The 22529-nt window shown below is 47.0% G+C and overlaps 1 protein-coding gene across 2 annotated transcripts in view; it reads left to right on the forward strand.

Moving 5' to 3' along the window:
* CLNK (cytokine dependent hematopoietic cell linker) overlaps nt 1–22529 on the forward strand; it is a 198068-nt gene that overhangs the window by 100624 nt on the left and 74915 nt on the right. For both annotated transcript variants that reach the window (XM_045771339.2, XM_045771340.2), the window contains exon 3: nt 17223–17294. In XM_045771339.2, the coding sequence (XP_045627295.2) occupies nt 17223–17294 (72 nt within the window). The remainder of the gene's footprint in view (nt 1–17222; nt 17295–22529) is intronic.

A 22529-nucleotide genomic window follows, 5' to 3' on the forward strand; every position in this document is an offset into this window, starting at 1 on the left:
CAATTCACAAATGAGTACAGCTCTCACATAAATATTGACTGAAGTCTTCCTTGACATGAATGAGTAAAACAGAGGGGAAACAACAAAGAAATCTTCCAGAACTTCGCTTGTCAGTGATGTGAGCAACTTCTTTGCTGTGTCGGAAAACAGTTTTGAATACTGGAAAAATATCTCCTCAATTTCGGTGTATTCACAATATTCCAGCTACAGACATGACATACTTTTTTTTTGAAGATTTTATTTATTTATTTATTTGAGAAAGAGAGACAGCATGAGTGGGGTGAGGCAGGCAGAGGGAGAAGGACAAGCAGGCTTCCTGCTGAGCATAGAGCCTGACTGCAGGGCTCGATCCCAGGACCCTGAGATCACGACCTGAGCTGAAGTCAGAAGCTTAATCCACTGAGCCACCCAGCCACCACGGACATGACACACTTAAATTAAACCTGTTTTATTAACATTTCCCCATCATTTTGAGTTAGTCTATCAACAAAGCAGTAAGCAAACCCTGACTTACAGCAGGTGCCACGTTCTGTAGTGGAGATGCTCCCACAGTGGCCAAAGTCAAAACCAACCTGAGGTCACTAAACGCAGAATTGGGAAGAATGTACATGTTTCCACCAGATGGATACATTGGTGTGAATAGCATCAAACCACAGGTGATAGCAAATGTAGCAAAATAATTAGGAAGGGATGTGTTTTGGTATTTATTACCTCTGCTTTTACTGTAATTTATTCAATTATAATTGTTTATAATTTAATTTTTAACAAGTCATTTACCAACTGGCTCTCAAATTCCTGCCATGGTTAACAATCAGCCCCGCTGTGCAGTGTGAAGGCACTCCAACACACCACCAATAGCCCCTGGTAGCCCCCCCTCACCTTCTCCCACCCCCTGCGGGTCTGATGTGGAAGGCCTCCTCCATTACTGACGTCTTAAGGCTGGAGAAATGAAGGGCTGGAGATAGCAAGCACACCATGAGGCAAAGGCTGAGTGAGAACCACTAGCGTTTCCTCTCTTCTCCAGCCAGTGTGGTGGTCACCACTGAGAGCTCCCCGGGCCCCCACCTGCTTCCACTGGAATCCTAAGCACAACTTGCCCTGTGCTCCAGGACGGAATATCTCCAGGAGGCCGTCAGAGACGAAGCCAAGTGGTTAGAACAACAATGCAAAATGGAATAGGGAAACACATGAAATGCTGGGATGCTTGCTTTTTGAATGGTTTCCAAGGGAACAATCAAGGTTAAGGAGAGATTAACTCCTTGGATAGGGTTGGGAGAGGCGATGTGGGAGAATGCCACAGAGTCTCGGCCGTCGCTATGAAAGTGATGACATCTCTCTGGTCCCCCACTGCCCCGCCATCTCCATGGTCCCAGGTCTCAGCTAGCATCGGTTTCTGTCTGGGTCACTGCAATCACTTCCCCAGAGGTCTCCCCACTTTCACCTAATCTGCCAACAGTCCCTCTATTCTCCACCCAGCAGTCGGTAGACCCTACAGAAACATACTTGACACCACTTGTTCTTCTGTCCGAGACCCTGCCATGGCTTCACTTTTCTTGGAGCTTAAGCGTGAGATCTCTCAATGACTAGGACTTTACCCCATTTGCCCTCACTCCCCCAAGGGCAGGCACTCTTGGATGTCTTCCCAATCCACCCCCCGCGCTCACTCCTGTTCAGCCATGCTGGCCTCCTCATCTTGACCCAACTGCTTAGCTATGTTGCTGCCTTCAGGCTGTCACCCCCACTGCCCCTGGGGGCCTAGATGTTCTTCCTGTGGATACCCCACAGCTGACTCCCCATAGTGTCCTCTCCTGGCTCTCACCTTCTCAGCAAGGCCAACCCTGGCCATGCTGTGACCTGCCCATGCATGTTTCTACCTGTTGTGGTTGCTTACCTTCTCTTTCCCCAGGACAGAGAACCTTTTATGCCTTGTTCTCTGGGAGGTAGGAATCTTAGCTTTGTTCACTGACATATCCCATGCATGAGAGCAATTCTTAGCCCATAATGTGCACTAAAAGAGTATTGTTGGATTAACTCTGATAAAGATTTCCAGCTCAGATATCTATTGAGGACATATTGTATTCCAAGTCCTGTTGCAAGCATTTCACATGCATTGTCTCATTTAATTCTCGTAGCATACTCCAACCAGCCCCATGCAAGGACAGGCCATGGCTCATCATGGCCACCATTAGGGTGCAAAGTGGGAGAAGCAGAAAGCTAGCTGTTGGAAGTGTCAGAGAGACCATGGAAGGCCTGTGTTCCACATTTGGGACATGGACCATAAGCACAGTAAGAGGCCTGGCCACAACATGGCAGATGGATGGGGAAAAGTGAGATAGGGTGGGACTGGAGGGGAAATATTGCTGCCAACCATGCGGCAGCGTCCCACAGGAGGGAGGCTGGAGTCCAGCCCAGGAGCTGGCATCTTCTAGAATCTTCCCTTTCCCCTCTTATTTCCCTTTCCCATCTTGGTTTCCCTTCTTTTCTTCGGACCTTCTGGAGTCAGAATGTGCTGGGCTGGGAAATGGAGGAAAGCATATTCTCTTGAGGGACCACATCCTCTAGAAGCCCCTCCTGCCCCGTAAGCAGGAGGCCCCTCCCTGGTATCTCTGCAGATGTAGAATGTCAGCTATGTCCCCTTTCCTCTTGAGTTTTCATCGGGTGTAGAGTAACCAGGCACAAATCAAGCCTTTGTTTTGAAGGATTTTTAAAAAATACACGTATTGCTCTTCTCAAATCATTTTCTATCCACATCCAGAATCTTTCAGGCATGGCCATCTATAAATTAAATTCCACTATGAATACATCTTTGGATGTATAAAAAGGGTAATTCACTGTTGTTATTGTATTTGCTCATTACATACCCTGATGATCCATTAGAAGCTACGTCCCCTGACAGTCAAGACTGAAGAAAAAAAGAGAGAGAAAGAGAGAACGCATTTGAAAAGCTGATCTGTAAGACTTCTATTTTTCTTGGTTCATTTGTTTCCTTTTGCTGAATCAAAATTTAAACAAAAAAAAGCAAATGGGAATAAGGTTCTGTGGGTTTTCTTGAAAACTGGACATAAAGGATTCAGGATTACTGTCTTATGTTCTAAATTAGATTATCTTTCTTTTGTCTTTCTTTATTTCCTCAAGAAGATTAAAAAGAAAATGAGGAGAAATTATTTACGAGACACACAATGAGGTTTAATTAGAAGGACAAGCACTGGGGCAGCAACCTCGAGCACCACTGGTGGAGCCAGGAGCTGAGCTGGAGCCTTCTCGGTCAGCATCTGGGTAACCTGGGCAGATCATTCCACTTTTCTGAGTCCAACTTCCCCCATTTGTAAGATTAACAGGTTCAAGGGGATGATATCTATCTTTCCATTCAGTCTCACGCTCTGAAAACCTTCAAGGCTAAAACTCTGGAAAAGGAAGGAGCTAAATTCAGACACCACCCTCCCCTCGGCCTCTGCAACCCATAGACAGAGCTGGTCCCTTCTGGAATATTCTGAGTCCATTTTCTGCCTTAATAAACAAGAATGGGTAATTCCCTCAAGAGAGTCCTGTCTCTGTCTACAGGTCTTCTCATGCACAAATATCTCCTCTGCTGCTATTCTTTGTGTGTATGTCTGGGGTGGGGGTGTGACAAAAACTCAGAGTTTTGGTAGGAGATGTGCACACCAGTGATGACCATGCAGGTGGCAATCTCTGAAAATCCAAGCCTGGTCCATTTCCACAGAGAACCCAGAGCCTCTCTCTTGAGTCAGGGGAAGCTAGAGGACGGAATATAGCCCAAGTGGATCCCAGGAGCAAGAAGGTTCAAAAGGGGCCACCTCTTGACCAGGTATAAATCCAGCAGTTAGTCAAATCTGTGAACAAAAGAAACATCAGGTCAGAACCAGGTGCACTGTGCTGAAATCGTGTAGTCGTTCAAATCAGGACTAAACAACGATAGGAAGCCGTGGGTAAAAGAAAGGCGGAGGGATGGGCTCCTTGCTCACCGGCTTGGTTTCATTCATGTGGCTGCCAGCTTCACAAGGGTAGGACTTTCTGTGTCTTGTCCACCTATGTCCCCAGGCCTAATACAATCCCCAGCACACAGTAGCATTATGGAATTCACCAGGGTCTGCTTCCCAATTTCAATTCAGTCAGTAAAGACTTGAGTCTGAGAGGACTTTGTTCCCGCAACCGTGAGACAGAGCCTCTCAGGAGCTCTCAATGAGGATGCAGGAGGAGACGGCTTCGGTCCAGAACAGGTGTGGGGGCTTGGAAAACATGGCTATCATGCACTAAGGCAGAGAGCAAGCCCATTCAAACTCACAGAGGGACATGGGACATCTTCCTAGACACATTTTTTAAAGATGTATTTATTTATTTGAGAGAAAGAGAGACAATGCTTGTGTGCAAGAGTGGGGGGAGGGGCAGAGGGAGAGAATCTTCAAGCAGACTCCCCACTGAGCAGGAGCCCTACACAGGGCTCAGCCTCACTACGCATGAGATCATGCATGACCTGAGCTGAAACCAAGAGCTGGATGCCTAACCGACTGAGCCATCCAGGTGTCTCTTCCTAGACACATTTTCAAATCATGATTGGAAAAGATGGCGCCTGTGCTGGGCCCAGAAGAATAAGAGATGCTGAAGTTGTGCACGTGCAAAAGGAGAAGAGGAAGACAGGGAAATGAATCACAGGCAAAGAAGACCACACGAACAAAGAGAATCTCGACGAGAGCTATTTTGGCCAATCAGGAGGCTCAGTTTATCTGAAATGTAGGTTTGTAAAACAAAACTGCCGAGTTGAAATGATAGCTGAGACAAAATTGTAGGGGCTCCTTGTGGAGAAAGGGGTTGATGTTGAGGAGATCAATCAAGGAGCTCTTGCAGGGGGGTTTCAGTGAGCATGGGACCCATGAGTTAAGTCATCCTTCTAAGCCACGTAAGGCCTGGTGCATATTCACAGCCCACTTATGACATGGTTTTTAAGACTCTGCCACTAGACTTCCAGCTGTTTGTGAATCAGGACTCTGATTCACCGCTGTTTAATGCAGAGACAAGAAAATGCTCAGGATACATTTAGTGATGGTGCATCGTGGACACACCAACCCGTCCTACCCTGATTTTATTCCTGCGCCATGCAACCATCATGGGCCCAGGGTGGTTAAGTGGTGTCGGTGAGACAATATGATGAGGCAGTAAAGTAGTTGGGACTCAAACCCTAACTCTAACCCTGAAGTTAGGCAGCCAAGCTCCCCTTCGCCTCCAGCTGGCTGTCACCAGAATCACTGTCCAGGATTGTAGCTATAAACACAACAGATAGGAGACATTGGACAAGACAAACAGAACCCTCCAGGCAATTCCCTAAAACCTGAAACTGCTTCAGAATGTAAGTCTGTCCTGTATCTGGGCCATTTCCCTCACTTTCTGCTATGCATGTAGTATCAGGCAAGGCAGGAACAGCCTCCAGAGTCCTTGCATTGTGATCTCCTGGGGTCTGGAGACTCAGGGCGTACCTTGCTGCATTCTTGTCTTTGAGCAGGGGTTAAAATCATGCCTCATCAGCAGCGTTTGCCTCCCAGCAAATGTAGCTTCCGATGGGCTATCTAGGCCTGGTTTCACTGCGACAATCCAGATGGGTAATGAGGCCATGTCCCATAGACAAAGGCTCCCATTGTGTCCTCACTGGCAGCTCAAACTCCAGTGTGACTTGGGCATGGAGGGAAAGAGAACATCCCATGGTGGGGCCATGGCAACCAGACAGGAACTTCTCCCATGGCCCTGCCCCTAGCTCTCTTCAGCAGAAACCAGCTCAAAACCTTGCTGAGCCCTAGAAGGATCCTTCAGGACAAAAAGTCTCCTGTGTGCATATCTTTCCCCTGTTCATCAGACTCTTGCTGTGGCATACAGTGGAGTCTATTACACGTGGAGTCCATTCAGTGAAGGAACAGGTTTTACATCAAGATTTGTCTAACTATGGAACCTCATTGACTGGAGCCCTGCGTCTTTGTCTCATCATCTGTAAAATGAGGACAACATGAATTGCCCTCATCTAATATGAAGGTCTGTTGTGAGGATTAAATTAGATCACCTGCAGCAGTATCTGGCACATGGTACACACCTACTACCTGTTAATTACATAGTCTTTCTTCCCTGTGTGTTGAGAGACAGTTCCCAATGACTAAATGTTTAAGAAGTATATTAGTCAGGGTTCTCCAGGGAACAGAACCAAAAGAATACATACATATATACAGAGAGAGATTTATTTTAAGAACTTGGCCCATACAATTGTGGGAGCTAGCAAGTCTGAAATCTATACGGCAGGCCAGCAGGCTGGAAACTCATATAAGAGTTGTATTGCAATCGTGGATCCAAATTCTGCAGGGCAGAGGCTGGAAACTCAGGCAGGGTTTCCATGTTGCCATCTTGAGTCAGAATTCCCTCTTCTTCAGAAAACCTCAGTCTTGGCTCTTAAGGCCTTCAACTGATTTGTGAGGCCCACCCACATTATGGAAGCTCATCTGCTTTACTCAAAGTCCACTGACTTAAATGTTAATCACATCTGGGATACCTGGGTGGCTCAGTTGGTTAAGCATCCCAGCTCTTGGTTTCAGCTCAGGTCATGATCTCAGGGTTGTGAGATCCAGCCCGTGTCAGGCTCCACACTGAGCATGGAGCCTGCTTAAGATTCTCTCTTTCCCTCTCCCTCAGCCCCTCCCTCCCCCAGTAGTGCACATACTCTCTCTCTCTCTCTGCCTATCTCTCAAGAAAGAAAGAAAGAAAGAAAGAAAGAAAGAAAGAAAGAAAGAAAGAGAAAGAAAGAAGAGAGAAGGAAATGTTAATCACATCTGAGAAATACCTTCTCAACAACATCTATTGTTTGACCAGACAACTGGGCATCAGAGCCTAGCCAAGCTGACACATAAAATTAACCATTATAAAGGTGTGAGTATGTGAGGGATAGCAATTAAAACATCTCTTTATAGTCAACTCATTACTGAGTGGACTTCCCTCTCAAATTCCTCTGGAAAGGGTCACCAGCTCAAATCCTCGGGGGCCAGTCAGCATGTAGGACAGTGTAAGGTAGTCGGGATGAACGGTGGGCTTCATGAGCTTGAGGGTATAGGCCCTATGTAAATATATTCAAGCTCAAAATTAAAAAAAAAAAAGTGCGGTAAAAACGTTGTGCATGCCGTTCGGCTTTTCTGGGTTCAGCAGTGAAGCACAAAATGATATCCACCATCTAGGTTATGGCACAAGCTCCCGAGAACTGAGCTTTTCCAGATGCTCAGGGAGAGCATTTCCTGGGTTTAGGAAAACACCGTGTACGGGAACACACCACTTGAAGGAAGTTTGCCCATACCACCCACACAGCTTAGGGACCAAGTGGAGGAAACAAAACGGGCATTGCTCACTTGGAAAAGTTGTGACAACTGATGTGGTGTCTATTTTAAGGGAGTTAGAAGCACCGCATCCTGCTACAAAAAACTATTGCAATGGCTTCTCCTGCGCAAAAGAGTTGGAGAACCAGTTTATTCTGGTCTTGGCTGAAGCTTTCTGTAATTAGCTGAAAAACCTTCAAAAATTGGCCTGACATTTTCAGAGGTCATAGAAAGTTATAAAATAGGCTGCAGAAAGATTTGAGCTGATTTGGTTTTTAGGTTTGCAAAAAACCCTTCTAGACGTTACAAAAGTGTCATCTGTAGTCATGGTTCCACATTGAGTAGACAATACGTGTGGCAGACAGATACTAAAATGCACCCTCCCCCGATTATCTAGCTCCTGGCACTCATGTTCCTCCCTGTGTAATCCCCTCCTCTGAAGTGCGAACAAGGCCTGTGGTTCAAAAAAATTGGTTGTCATTTCTGTGATTATGTTACCTAAGATTGCAACTTCCTCCTGTCTTCTTGATCGGCATGCTTTGATGAGGCAAGTGGCATGTTAGGGAGGTCCACATGGCAACGAACTGAGGGCAGCCTCTAGACAACAAACACCAAGGACCTGAGGCCCCCAGCCCAGCAGGCGTCAAGAACTGACTCCCGCCAACAATCACATGTACTTAGGAGCAATGGAGTTTTCCAACCCTGGCTGATACTTTGAAGCCACAAAAAGACCCTAAAACAAAGGACCAGCAAAGCCATGCCCACGTTCCTGATCCACAAAAACTGTGAAATAATAAACATGTGTTGATTAAGCTGCTAAGTTTGTGATAGTATTGATAACTAACGCAGTATGGCGCATTTTTAAGGATGGAAACCAAAGGTGACATAACATCTCTAAAGACGCTAAAATAGCAGGTGCATTCTTATCCTTCTGAGGGCATGACAACAGGAACTAAGGGAACAGAACTGATAATCATAGAAGAATTGATAAATCGTATAGGATAGAAAACAATCCCGTGGACTTATAAGGAAGAAAAAAAATCCCGTGGATTTTATAAGGAAGTAGAAAGTCTCACGGATTGTGTAAAAGAGAAGGAAATCTCATGGATGCCCGAATTAAAGTTCATGGTGATGCTGGTACAAAGTAGGAATAACACATAGCATGGTGGAGTCCATGGCTCTTGAAAGACTGTGCAAATGAATATGAGGTCATGTTGGTTGGGCTGGACTCAAACTGGGATCCCAGGAGGCCCTATAAAACAACTGGTGCCACCACCCTTTCTAGATCAACTCCTCCAGTCATTGAAGACCCATGCCATTGTATGGTGTTCATCTCTTAGAGGCTGAGAAAAACAACAACACAATGTTATTTCTACAGAAGTGTTCCAGGGCTCCACAGCCAACCTGATGACAACATAGGGAAAGCAATATTATGGTGTTATGGTGTCAATATTTTCAAAGTACTCAAGAGGAACAAATGTCTTATACTTGGAGGTGGAGTGGCAGAAACTGACTTAGCCAAAGAGATCATATCACATGGACAGATATGACCTGCTCTTAAACTATATGCTCTGCAGAACTTCACTGGAGCATTCAAAGCCATTCACCAGACACAGCAAGAAAATTCTAGAGTTAAGGCTAATGACATAACCTCTAACGCCTATGAAGTATTGGATTAGATAATGAAGTTGAATTTCCTGCTTAAAAAAAAAAAAAGGACATGTTGGAATCCAATGTTCTATTTACCGGGGAAAATATTGGGCAATTAACTCACTGCCAAGGAAGCAGCATTTAGGTTAGATCGGATCCTCATGGATGACCACCCAGTACACCCAAGCAGCCACAGCAAATGGATGGAAAAGGATCGAAGTGATTGAACAGCTTAATTTTACTTCGTGTAAAGTCCCTATCAGCAGTAGGTCTCCACTTTTTCTAGCTGATGCTTCTCACTCTTCCGAAGTGAAGGAGAGTTCTATGTTGGTATCTCAGCCATATGAAATAATGATCACATGCCAGTTGTTCTCAAAAGAAAAATCAGAAAACAAAAAAGAAACAACCTACAGTCAAACAAACAAATCAGGTAATATTTAATGTCAGGACTTTGTATCTCTCTAATCAAGTAACCCACCCTTTTGACCTGGGTAAAATATTTTAATTATCAACTGCCCTTCTCAATGTTACTGGTTGTTCACCTCTGGTAATCTTTGGTCATCCTGAGTGAGAATCAGGTCCTAGATAAGAAAAATGACCACTAATGTGCAGTTAATAGGTGAGGGAGGTACCATGTTCATAGCAGCATTGTCCACAATAGCTAAATTGTGGAAGGAGCCGAGATGCCGAGATGCCCTGGATGCCCTGGATTAAGAAGATGTGGTCCATATATACAATGGAATATTACTCAGCCATCAGAAAGAACCCAACTGTCAGGTCAGAGAGGTGCCAGTATCCACAAAGGTAATGTGGTGTGGACACAGAGTTAAGATTACCCAACATTTGCAGCAACATCGACGGGACTGGAGGAGATTATGCTAAGTGAAATAAGTCAAGCAGAGAAAGAAAATTATCATATGGTTTCACTCATTTATGGAACATAAGAAATAGCAGGAAGATTGGTAGGAGAAGGAAGGGAAGAATGAAGGGGGGGGGTTAAACAGAAGGGGGAATGAACCATGAGAGACTATGGACTCTGGGAAACAAACTGAGGGCTTCAGAGGGGAGGGGGGTGGTGATGGGGATAGGCCGGTGATGGGTATTAAGGAGGGCACATATTGCATGGTGCGCTGGGTGTTATACGCAAATAATGAATCATGGAACTTTACATCAAAAACTAAGGATATACTGTATGGTGACTAACATAATAAAAAATTATTGTAAAAAAAATAGGTGAGGGAGGCACTATAACTCTGTCCTTCCTTGTGTGTAAAATGGGGATGATGAGATAAATCAGTGACTCAGTCAGCTAGCAGAACTGGATTCAAATCCAGATCAAGTACAAATGTGTGCTCTTTTTTTTTAAGAGTTATTTATTTATTTTAGGGGGAGGGTAGAGGGAGAGAGAGAATCCTCAAGCAGACTCCCAGCCAAGCATGGAGCCCAACACAGAGCTTGATCCCACAACCCTAAGATCATGACCCTGAAATCAAGAGTTGGACACTTAACTGACTGAGCCACCCAGGTGCCCCCCCCCCCAGGTGTGTACTCTTAACTCTGTGTCCACACCACATTACCTTTGTGGATACTGGCACCTCTCTGACCTGATAGTCTCCTTCCCAGGGGACAACTGCCCTTGGAATAATTTTGCTTTGTCCCTAGACTTCCTTCCAGTTTCCTTTCTCTCCTACTGAAAAATAAAGCCAAGGCCCATTTTGACTTTGAGAACTCAGACTCACTAAAGAGTCAGAATCCAGTGTGATTTTGTACTAGACTTTGTGAGTTTCCACCTAGGTCCCCCTCAACCTTCTTTGGGAATTGCCTTGGTTGGATTTGCCTTACCTGGGACAGCTCACATCCACTGACTGGTCCACCAGGGGCGCAAAAGCCCAGCCGTCCTACCACAGCTCGGGACAATGGTGAAGGGCCATCATGACAGCCTCAGAGCACAGCCCACATCCTCCCCCTGTCAATCCGCTCCTTTTCTTTCCTTCCTTGGGGGCTGATCCCAGGAGCTCACCCTAATGCACTTCTTGCATGATTCCATTTCAGGGCCTATGTCCTCAGGATCCCAACATGCATCAATTCCTGAGGAGATAGAGTATGAGTTAAACACAAGATGAAGAAATCCAATAGAGCTGGGGATAGAGTGGGACTGGTCTCACAGGGTGCTGCGAGGATTCCATGGATTAATATGTGTGAAATGCCAAACAATAGCCAGTAAGCTGTAAATCCCATGTAAGTTTTGAGTTGTCATTATCATCATTATATAATGTTATCCATTATTACCACTCATGATCTTGGAGTCAACAATCCAGCTGCACAAGTCATTGAAGGAGAATTATGACTTAAGAACAATTTGTGTGATCTCTCAGGAGTCTGCGAGATCCTTGTGAATGTATAGAATGGGAAGCTCCTGAAAAAGCTGCACTTGATCTGAAAGTTCATGAAGAGAAGTGTAGTTTCACAGCAGAAAAAATGGTGGTGCTTTTTCTGGGTCAGTCAAACTGCACCCGCCATATTGGTGTAGCTGGGAGTACAGGAGAAGGTGAGAAATTTGAGGGGAATGACCAGGAAAGATTGAGGCAGGTGTCTTTAACTCTCAAATTAGGTTGTCCCACCTTCCTCTCCACCTCCCAGCTCATGCTGTCATCTGTCTGGACCTATAGGTCCTCGCTCATCACTTTGGGGAGGCTGCCCCCGACTACCTCCTCACTTAAAGATTTAACCAGTTTCTTCCTTCTTTTTCCTTCTAGATCATATATGTTTTTTTCATTGTTGTTATTTGTTTGTTTGATCATTGCACCTATTGTTTTGCCTTGATCTGGATTTGGGTCTAATTTATTTTCTGTCCTTGGGACAAGTTAATGTTCCTGTTTAGTTTCCTAGGGCTGCCGTCACAAATTACCATAAACTGGTGGCTTAAAACAACATAAACTTATTCTCCCACAGTTCTGGAGCTCAAAAGTCTAAAATCAAGGTGTCAGCTTGGCTGTGCTCCCTCTGAAAACTCTGGAAGAGACTACTTCCTCACCTCCTCCAGCCTTGGGTGTCTCCATGGCCATATGGCTCCAGTCTCTGCCTCCATCTTCATGTGGGTCTTTACACAGCCTTCCTCCATGTTCTCTTCTCTCTTCTCAAAAGGACTTGTCTTGGTTTTAGGGCCCGCCTTTACCCAGGACGATCCCATCTCAAGACCCTTAGCAGGATTACATTCTCAAAGAACCTTTTTCCAAATGTAGTCACATTCATAGTCACATTCCCACACATATCTCCTGGTAGACACCCCTCAACCCACCACGGCAGGTATCTATTGATCCCACCACGGAACTAGTCCTCCAATTCTAAACTATCGGGTAGATTAGGTCTACCCAGAAAGCAATGGGAATAACAGAAGGTAGATATAGATAAAAAAGGAGGGAGCAAGAAAACAAAAGGAGGGGTGCAAAAGGATACCAGATGGGTTTTGTTAACTGACCATGCAGGAGGGAGCTGTAGAAGAGAAGAAAATCAAAGATGGCCAGAAAGTATTGAACCTCAAGTGCCGGGAGGATAATCAAGAAGAGAGGCTGACTGGGTAGGCCGGTGATGGGTAGTAAGGAGGGCACGTACTGCATGGAGCACTGGGTGTTGTACGGAAACGATGAATCATGGAGCACTACATCAAAAACTAAGGATATACTGTATGGTGACTAACATAACATATCACAAAATTATTATAAAATAAAAAAAAAGAAGAAGAAGAGAGGCTAGACGGTGCGGGGTGATGTGTTCTTGCTCTTTTTCAGCAGGATGTGAGATGTTTGGAAGAACAATTCACTGGCTCACCTCCTGGCTCTCTGTGCCTCAGTTTCCCCACAAGCCAGTGGCATTTCTCACTTTTCCAGGATGTGCTGAGTTGTCTGAGCAATAAATTAATTCGTGTTGCTTCCCTGGTGGGCACTTGAGTAGGATCAATGACGAGGAATAGAGCAGCAGTTTAAAAATGCTGATGTGGTTCACTTTATGACACGGGTGGGACAGGCTGAGTGGCCCACCGGAAGGGCAGCTGGTCCCAAACGTTTGAGGCCTTGTAAAATGATGCGTATCTACTTACACAGCTGTAGTAAACAGAACTGCGACCCCCAGGCTCACAGAGGCAATGGCCAACTTGGGAATGCTGGCCCTTCCAAGGTCAGATCTCGATTTAATGCAAAGCAAATAATCTTGACCCATGATGATTAACATTCTTAATCACATTTTCTGTGACAGACTGAAACTTTATGATTCTTTCAACGTTGTACATTAAAAAAAAATGTGTCTCTAAAAACTGGAACCCTAAAGAATGATTTAAAATAGAGAAACCTGGTAGGGGGTAAAACTGGGGAGTTGGACATTTCGGTTTTTCCTTGAGATTAGCAAACAAATCCAAAGCCAAATAACTGGGAGGGAGTAGGAAATGGGGAGGGAACCACTTTGATTTCTAATCTCTGCTCTTTCCATGTATTTCCAAAGCAAATAGACTCTAACTACTTACTATCCAGGAAAATGGCTATTTATTTGCCAACCTCATTAATACATTCCTTACATAATCTGTTGAAGGAGGAGGAGCTCCTCCTCTGGCCCATTTTCTCTCTGTTCCCCAGTGGTTTTCAGAGGGGTCTGGCCCTGAGCTTCTGGCGGTCACTGGCTCCTGGTTCCCTAAGGCACATCTGACAGGCACCTGGCCAGGTGTCAGAGCCCTGGCCTGCAACCAGCCTGGTCACGCTAGCCAAACCCCCTCTGCTCGCAGGCCCCCTGTGTCCTCCTCTGAATCTTGGAGCTGAGAAGGAGACCTGCCCATCTACTGCTGAGAGCTGCTGTCAACATCAAATAGAAAAAGACTTTGAATTCAACTTTCTTCTTAAAGTTAAAAATTCAAAAGCAAATTATCTAGAAAAGTAAAGGTAGCTTCCAGGATATTGGGTTCTTAAGGTATCTAGAAAGAAGTTGAGGAAATTCTCAGAATCTTTCCCATTCTCCTACAATGGGACTAGTTAAAGCCATGTAGGCGAACGTTACATGGGCTGTCAGAGCACACAAATGCTCTGACATGAGAGAATGAAACCTAGGGCCTCCTTCTCTGTGCGAGGACAGGTCAGGATTTCCCTGGTAGCCCAGAGACCCACAGTGTTTGGCCCATGAAGGGCACAGCTCACTTCTGTGGATGAGCCCAAATGGGCAGGCCATTTGTCGATTCTTCATTAACGCATCTATTCTGTATCTTACAAACATTCCTGGGGTTGGGTAGCCAGGGTGCTGGGAGAGAAACAATTCCCAGGATATGGCTGTACTGTCAGCTGCTAGTCCAGGGGAATGCATGAACAGGCACATACAAGGCACTATGATTAAGAAAAAAAAAAGAAAAGATCGTTTGTTTACTTGTTTATGGCCCATCTCCCCCAAAACAGTAAGATTCGCGAGGCAGACTCCAACCGTCTTCTTTAACAACTGCATCCCACTGCGTGACATTCAGCCTGGTACAGAGTAGGTCTGATCTCTGTTCCTTGAGTGAATGAATGAACAGATCCAGGAACAAATGAGCAAACAGTAAAACAGAGATATATCAAAAGTCCTAAAGAGTAAGCAGCACAGAACTCATGGGAAACTACAACTGGAACTAGACTCTGAAGAATGGAAAGGTTTTTGGCAGATGGAGAGGAGGCCAAAGAAAAATCTAATCAGTGATGTGGGAGCATGCAAAGGTAGGGCCCAGAGAGGACAGTGTGGGGCCCTGGCAGGGGGTCGGAATGGGAGGGAACCGAGACACAGACCACAGAAATGGTGTTCAAGCCCACTGAGGCAAGCATCCCGGCTATCATGGGATTGAGTCTGGATTTTGTCCCCCAGAAAGGGAAAGTGGTGTGGATTTTCAAGCAGGCAGGTGACTTGATAATATCCTGCTAATTAGAAAGGCCATTCCTGCTGCATTTCAATGGGTGGATTGGAGCCGGGACACCAGGAAAGCAGGAAAGGGGTTGACGCTGGGAGTTAGACCCGAGATAAGGAGAGCAGAACAAAGACGGAACAGAGCAAGGGAGAAGGGGCAGGAGAGGAGACATCTGGAGATCTGCTAACAGAGCATGGAGATGTTGGTGATGGGGGTGGGAAAGAGAAGACTCAAGCTTAGTGCCCAGGCTGCTGGTTTGGAAACCGTATGAGCAACACAGCCACTCACTGGGAAAGGGCCTGTGTCTGCTGGAGGATAACGGGGCACAAAGGTGCAGGAAAGAGATGCCCACGTCAAGCACTTAAAGTCGGGGTGCTGGTGCAGGCATGAATCAAGCTTTACCCAGATAAATAGAAAACAATGAAATATATGATATAATGCAATAATTAATTTTTGAAATCATGAAATGATGAAAAAAATAAAATGAAAAATAACAAAATAACACCTCATCTTTCTTTGTGCTGATTTATACAATGACGAACTATATCCGAACGACTCCCTAAATTTTTTTTAATTTATTTTAATTTTTTAAGATTTATTTATTTATTTGACAGAGAAAGTGTGAGCAGGGGAAGGGACAGAGGGAGAGCATCCTTAAAACAGACTCCCTGCTGAGCAGGAAACCCAGCGTGGGGCTGGATCCCAGGACCCTGAGATCATGACCTGAGCCAAAACCAAGAGCTGGATGCTTAACCAACTGAGCCACCCAGGCACCCCACACTCAATTTTTTTTAAACATAATATAATAAAAAATATTAAAAAAAATTTTTTTAACATTTATTTATTTGAGAGAGACAGCGCGCACATGCAGGGGGAGGGGCAAAGGAAGAGGGAGAGAGAAGTAGAGGGGGAGACAGAGAATCTTAAGCAGGCTCTGCACCCAGTGTGGAGCCCAACGCAGGACTCAGTCTCACGACTCTGAGATCATGACCTGAGCCTGGAGGCTTAAAGGACTGAGCCACCCAGGGTCCCCTCACTAAACTTTATTTATCCCCCTCACACTGTAGGCTGCACGCAGAATCCTAGATGACAGTCTCCAGTCACCCACAGGCATGTCCCGGAGTCCTCGACCCCTGTGTGCACGGGCGGGTCCACTGAGGGCCTGCTGCGGGCCAGGCGCTGACCGCGGCCCCGCACAAGCACCGCCCCGCGCATCTCCGCCCTGGGGGCGTGGTCGTTGAGCTAACCTTGAGCTAACCTTGAGCTAGCCTCTAGCCAGCTTCGCAGACATGATCACAAGCTGCAAGTTACGACCAAAGGAAAATTACAGCTCGGATAGGTGCTGTGAAGGAGCCAGTCTCAGAGGGCGGGGAAGGTTCCTCTGAGGACCAGCACCTGTGCTGAGCTCAGAAGCAGGAGCGAGACGGGAGACGATAAACAGAATCTGAAAGAGGCCTGGGGTGGGGTGGAGAGAGTCCAAGGACCAAGAAGCAGCAAGTTTGCTCCACGTGGAGGGAACCGGGAGGACAAGGAGGTCAGCCCAGCTAAGGAGGTAGCTGTCCCCGAGCATTTGCGGAGGAAAAGTGTTACCGAGAAATGTCTGCTGAAGCTCACGAAATACCTACAAAAGAAATGGAAGCATATTAAATGTGGCTAATTGAGTGAACGAGGGATGCATAATAGTGATGGTTGAAGATAGTGAGTGTGAACAAATTAACTCAATTTAAAATAATTTAATCTTTTCACAGTAAATCCTATAGCAAAGTACCTAAATTATAGAATTCCAATAAATATTATTTGAATCTGAATTGCTATTGCTAAGTAATCTTCCTTCCTACACTGGATCCTGTGTGCTAGCGTGGGGTCAAATTCAACTAACGCAGGAAGCATCTAGAACATTCTCTGGCCCACAGGCACCTCCCATCAACCACAGGTGAAGGTATGATGCTCTTCATTTTACAGAGCAATGTCACAGAGACGCAGCTCAGGGAGGGTGCCACGGTGAGCCTCTGACATGGGGCAGCAGCCCACGTTTGCATCCTGACTGGGGTGCTTCTTCACCCCACACTACCACCCCTTGATAAAGCTCTTACATTAAAAAAATATTTTTTTAAAGTAATTAAATTACTTTAAACACAGATTTTTTTTTTAACCCCAATGGAAATGCAAAGAGAGATTTGGAATTACGTGTGAGATGTTCATTACTTAAATCTGACTGGGTGATTGTTTCTATGAATGAATGCACTTAATTAATTTTTTTTCCCCAGCTTCTCGCTATTTCCTGACTAATCTATTTTCTTTCATCCCAGGGGCAACAGAAGGACAACAAAAGAAGGATCCAGCGATTTGAAATTCCAGAACCTCTGTCTGCCGAAAAATAGGTCAGAATATTTATTTGTTTATTAATAGAGGAGTGAAAATTTAGAGTCTGTGGCAAATAAGCTGACCACCACACCCACGCGAGGTTAAGGTGATAGAATTTTATTGCTGCCAGTGGCCTTAGAGGTCACATGGAGACCAAGGTTCAGAAGAAAAGAAACTCGTGTAGGTTGGAGTGCCGGCGTGTGTGTGATGCAGGGAAAGGTTGAGAAGCCCCAAGACATCCACAGCATTCCCAAGGAGGGCTAACTCCACCACCCACCAGGGGGCCGAACAGCCAAAGAGACAGCCACTGAGACGGAAACTTCCATTCTCAGCTGGTGAACGACTGAAATGATGGATCATAGATGCATCAGGCCACAAGCCCACCACCAGGTCTCACGAGCAAGGAGAATAGAGGGAGCCGTGTGTCTATGTGGTTTCTTCTCTTTGTCCTTCAGCTGAGCAAACATTTATTAAGCAGTCATGACATTCGGACTCACATAGGCCAGGGAATATGCAGAGATGAAAGACAAAGTCCTACTGCCAAGGGGCTAAGAGCCAAGTCTAAAAGCTCAGAATGGGGGCTAACTTGGTGAAAGGCCAAGATTCCAACCCTGAAGCCCAATCCAGCTCTGTCACCGCCCAGCAGCCAGACCCTGGGCAACACCCTGATGCCCAGAGCGGGCTGTAGGTCTCCCTGCACCCAGCCAGAGCTCCCTCACCGAGCCCTGCCAGAGCAGTCTCTCTGTGCAGAGGCTGGCAAGGGGGTCCCAGCGTGTTATATCACGCCTTGCATCCCAGCACACTTCAACTCAGGTCAGCCTCCAAACGCCCGTTCAGTTCCTACTACGTGCCAGGCACTGGAGCGTTCTTCGCACCCTAAGATTTACTTGAAGAACTATTTTCCCTAAGAAGAGCAAATGAATGCCTGCAAAACAGAAAATTTGAAATATTGTCAAAACCACATTAAGCAAAGGAATATTTGTGGCTGTTCTCAGATTTGTTCAATGTTTACATTAAATACATTTGAATAATGCATTTTCAGTCAGTTTTTCTTATTTCTTGACAATAGCAAGAGATGGGAGCTGGAAGGGTTAGAAACCTTCCTTCAAATAAAGATGGTTGCAGCAATCACATACATCAAAGTAATATTTACAGCTACATTTGAGAGAGATAGAGAGAGAGAGAAAGAGCAGTGCTTTTTTCCGCAGCAAATTATTTCAGGATGTGTCATAGCATGCTCAAGATATATTAAAAAGAGCAACAGACGATGTTTCTGCAACCTGTTCCAAACCATTTATAAACCCAAATTTTAAAAAAAAAATCCCATATGCATACAAATCTCTACACCACTGCGTATTTTATAATGAAAGTATTATATGAGTATAAATTAGTATTTGAGATATATAAATCAAATCAAAATGCCTGCAAACTACATATTTGGGTCTACTGTCTAACTTCAAGAACTATTAAACCGATGAATTCATTCTCCATACAAATTACAATTATCAGCATTTGGAGGCCAGGAGGGAGAGAGGGTGCTGCGGGCAGGCGGGGCTGCGCACAGAACCAGCCTGGGGGCGCCGGGTCTCCGTGTCACCCGACCCAGGCACTCACGGAGTGACCTCACTCTGACAAGCCCATGTCCCATCTCAGCGCCTCATATACTTTAGAAATGGTATTTGAAAGCGAATGATAGGCTGCCTGTCCCCCACGGGCCCCTGTAGGTAATGCAGTGTCTGCGTGTAGGAATTAAATCCCGTAGCACGCCTGGAACACACTAGGTTCTCAATAAATAGCAGTGGCTGATGGTCACTGAATGGTCATGTGACCATCATGTGACCATGTGCTGGGCGCTGTTTGCAGAGTCTCCCTAGATCCCTACAATCCCAGTCTTATCAATCTCCCTTTTATAGGAGACAAGAAGGCACGCAGAGATCAGTAACTTCCCCAAGGCGGAGGAGTTGGCTGTGCTATGGTAAACCGTGGACGTTTCCATATCGTTACTGGTATCTAAAACAGCCCTGGAACTCCACGCAGCTGCCCTCGATACTGCCAGCCCTTAGTTAGGTGAGGGGTCAGCTCCCGCGACAGGTGCAGAGGGCTGTCCCCCAGGCTCCCCACCCCCCTCCCACACACATACACAAACACGCATGCGCCTCCAGGCCACAGACCACGCGCACGCAGAGGCGGCGTGCTGGGGCCCCACCCAGCTGATGCGGTCCAGGAGATGATCCAGGAAAAACACGGGGCCACAATCCACAGCCACTACCCACGACCCGTCCACAGTACTGATATGAACGCATCCTAGAGCTCCCCATGGACTTCCTCGGCCTGAATCCCCAATATCCACTCCTATCCTGTGCCGCGTCCCCACGTGTGCAGAAAACGGAAACATAGTGATAGATGTTTTCCGATCGAGTCCAAACTCGAATCCGTAGTTAAGTGCCTGACACCCACCAGCCACCACGATAGGAATTTTGGCATTGAATCCACACACTACTGCTCTGAAGTAGTTATTCTAATTCCCATTTTGTAGAGGAGAAAAGAGTCTGAGAAAGGTTCCATGTGTGGTCAGTCACGGAGCTAGTCACTGGTGACAGCTGGATTTGGAGTCAGAGCCTAACCTCAAGTCGAGTCCATTTCTGGGTTCTAAGTGACCACAGCTTTCTGCGGCGTCGCCTGGTCACGTGGATTTCGCTTTCTGTTTCTGTGAGTCTCCAGTCTGCTCATGGCAAGACGCTGCGATGAAGGAGCGTCACGTCGGCAGGTCCTGGAGCGTGGCCCTGGGACCAGCATCCATCAGCACCATGTGGGAACTTCGTAAAAATGCAGATTCTCAGGCCCTGACTTCCGGAATCAGAAACCCAGGCGTGGGAGGCCAGGCATCTGTATTTAAACAAGCCACCTCTCCCCCGTGATTCCAGTGCCCATTCAAGCTCGAGAACCTCCACGTTGGCATCGTTACTCAGAGCACAAGGTTGGGAGCTGGAATAGGAGGCCTCTGGGCCCGGCACTTACTCTGCCCCTACACACTACCTCCAGGAAATGGGGAGGAAGGAAGAAGATGCAAAACAGGGGCCCAGAGGGTAGGAGGAAGGTGGCAGAGGTCAGTGCGTTGGGGACAGGGAAATTCAGATGAAGACACAGCCCTTGCCGTCAACATGCTCAGCCCACGGTCGGAGGAAAGTAAAGAGTGGTATTAGAGATCACAGGACACTGTGCCAGGTACAGTGATAGAAACAGACGCGGGCCCCAGGGCACCCCTGGGAGACCCCTGGAGGACACCAGCGGCACGAAGGGTCAGGGAGGCCCAGGGCTTGCCCACGAGGTTCTCAGCCATGCCTTCACACTCTGCCAGTGGAATCTCTTTTCCCTTTCCTGACAACAGCAAAGCAGCTAACACCGTCACTCGTGCGTCCCACACTCCCACGCTCCCAATCCTCACCTCGTTGACTATGCATTTGTTCCCTTTTGCCACGAATACCTGAAGCAGTAGTTGATTCCAGAGGGCGAGGGCCGGGGAGGGTGGGGAGTCACAAGGTAACCTGGGAGCTGTAGTTCCTCAGGGCCCAGCCCAGCCAGTCCTCACCCCTCGGGTGCAGCAGCCCTTCCTGTGCTAGGAGGCCCCCTGCTGGACCCTCCCACCAGGCCGCCCTCCGCCCAGGAGACAGACCCGGTGTCGGAGCCCCTGCTGCTTGTTGCTCTTGACCTCTCTGGTTTCACCCTACACGCCCCCAGCGGCCCTGAGCATTCATGGCACTGAGGGGTCCATGAGAATACTGCTCCCTCTGGCCCTCCTCACTGGGCAGAAAGGGGAGTATCTTTCAGAAAGGTGTGGCTGGCTGAGAGATTTACAGAGGACCCAAAGTGCTTAGAGGGTGTGTGGACTATAGTGTGGTACCCCATCCCTTTCCCGGGCTCTCCAGCTCAGGAAGCACTGCCAAAGGGACGGGAGGAAGAAGGGCTGGAAGGATCCACCAGGAGGTCGTTGGCTTGTACGAGGCCCAGTGCCTGGCACATACTAGATACTTAACTAGGTTGTGGAAGGAGATTTACCAGAAGGAAAGGATGGAGGGAGGCAGAGAGAAGACAGGACAAGTCAGGGAGGGCAGGGGAGAGGGTGGAGGCCATGGACTTGGGAGCCATCCACCGCTGGAGGGGCGCCAGAGCTAAACTGGGTACACAGCTCAGCCCTTGCAGCTGCCCTGGTCCTCTGCAGTGTAACCCATCCAAATGCCAGATACGGCTGTTTTCACCCTTCGGTTGTTGGTCAGGGACATGGAGAGCCCATACGAAAGGGATCAGAGCTCACAAGACATGCGTTCTGTCCTCCGAGAACTTAAAATCTAGTTGAGGAAAGAAAAAAACACAAGGTTTAACAATGAGATTTAAATAAGATATTCGTAACTGCGTGCTGCCTTTCGACTCTGCTAGTGCGTTAGGAGAGCAAGCAGTACCACAGTGCTCTGGGGCGGGGAGGCTCACAGCCAGGCGGGGCTTCCAACCCGGAGGGTCCTGGGAGGTGTGAGCATTCACACTTCCGGAGTTTTCCCTGGGATCTCTTCAGGGAGCTGCATACCCCGCAAATGTGTTTTGTTTTGTAAAAAAAATAAGAGAAGAGGAGGATTCTTGAAACTAATCAAGGATTCCTTTAACAAAGAATGAGTTCACTAATTAAATATGAGCCTTGACTTGATTCCACCTTGGTGTGAGTTTCATCTACTTCAAAGTAATGTGGGTGTTGGGAGATGTTCTCCAGTCTCGCATCTGTAAGGAAAATGAGCCTGTTGCAGAGGGGTTTATGTGGGACGCGTGCACATGCGTAAAGCGGATTCCTCCCATGTAGCACTCTGCCAGGCCTTGCTGGGACAGGTGGGTCCACATAGAGACCCAGACTTGGTTGGCCATGCATCTCTAAGCTGCTCTACTCTTGGGATGCCCCTCTTATCTCTGCTTCCCTGTGCACCTGTGCCCTGCAGGCATTCCCTCGTCCATGCACTCACTCATGCTTACTTGGCCACACATTTGTGAGTACAAGCCATGTTCCAGGCATGTTCTGTATTTGGTGCCTGGTCTCCCTTTTAGGAGCTGGAGGCCCGGTGGAGGGAGTTTGAGAAATCGAGTTGTACTCTGTTCTGCTTACAGGCATGTGAGTTCCGTTGGAGAAGCGCCGCATGAGCAGAGCGCTCTGAGGGCCACGCAGGAAGTTAGGAAAACGCCCACTGTCAAGGCCGGCGCTCCCTCTGGCTGAG

Source organism: Ursus americanus, chromosome 8 (genome assembly GCF_024610735.1).
Source record: "Ursus americanus isolate L20-20 chromosome 8, mUrsAme1.1.p, whole genome shotgun sequence".
NCBI lineage: Eukaryota > Metazoa > Chordata > Mammalia > Carnivora > Ursidae > Ursus > Ursus americanus.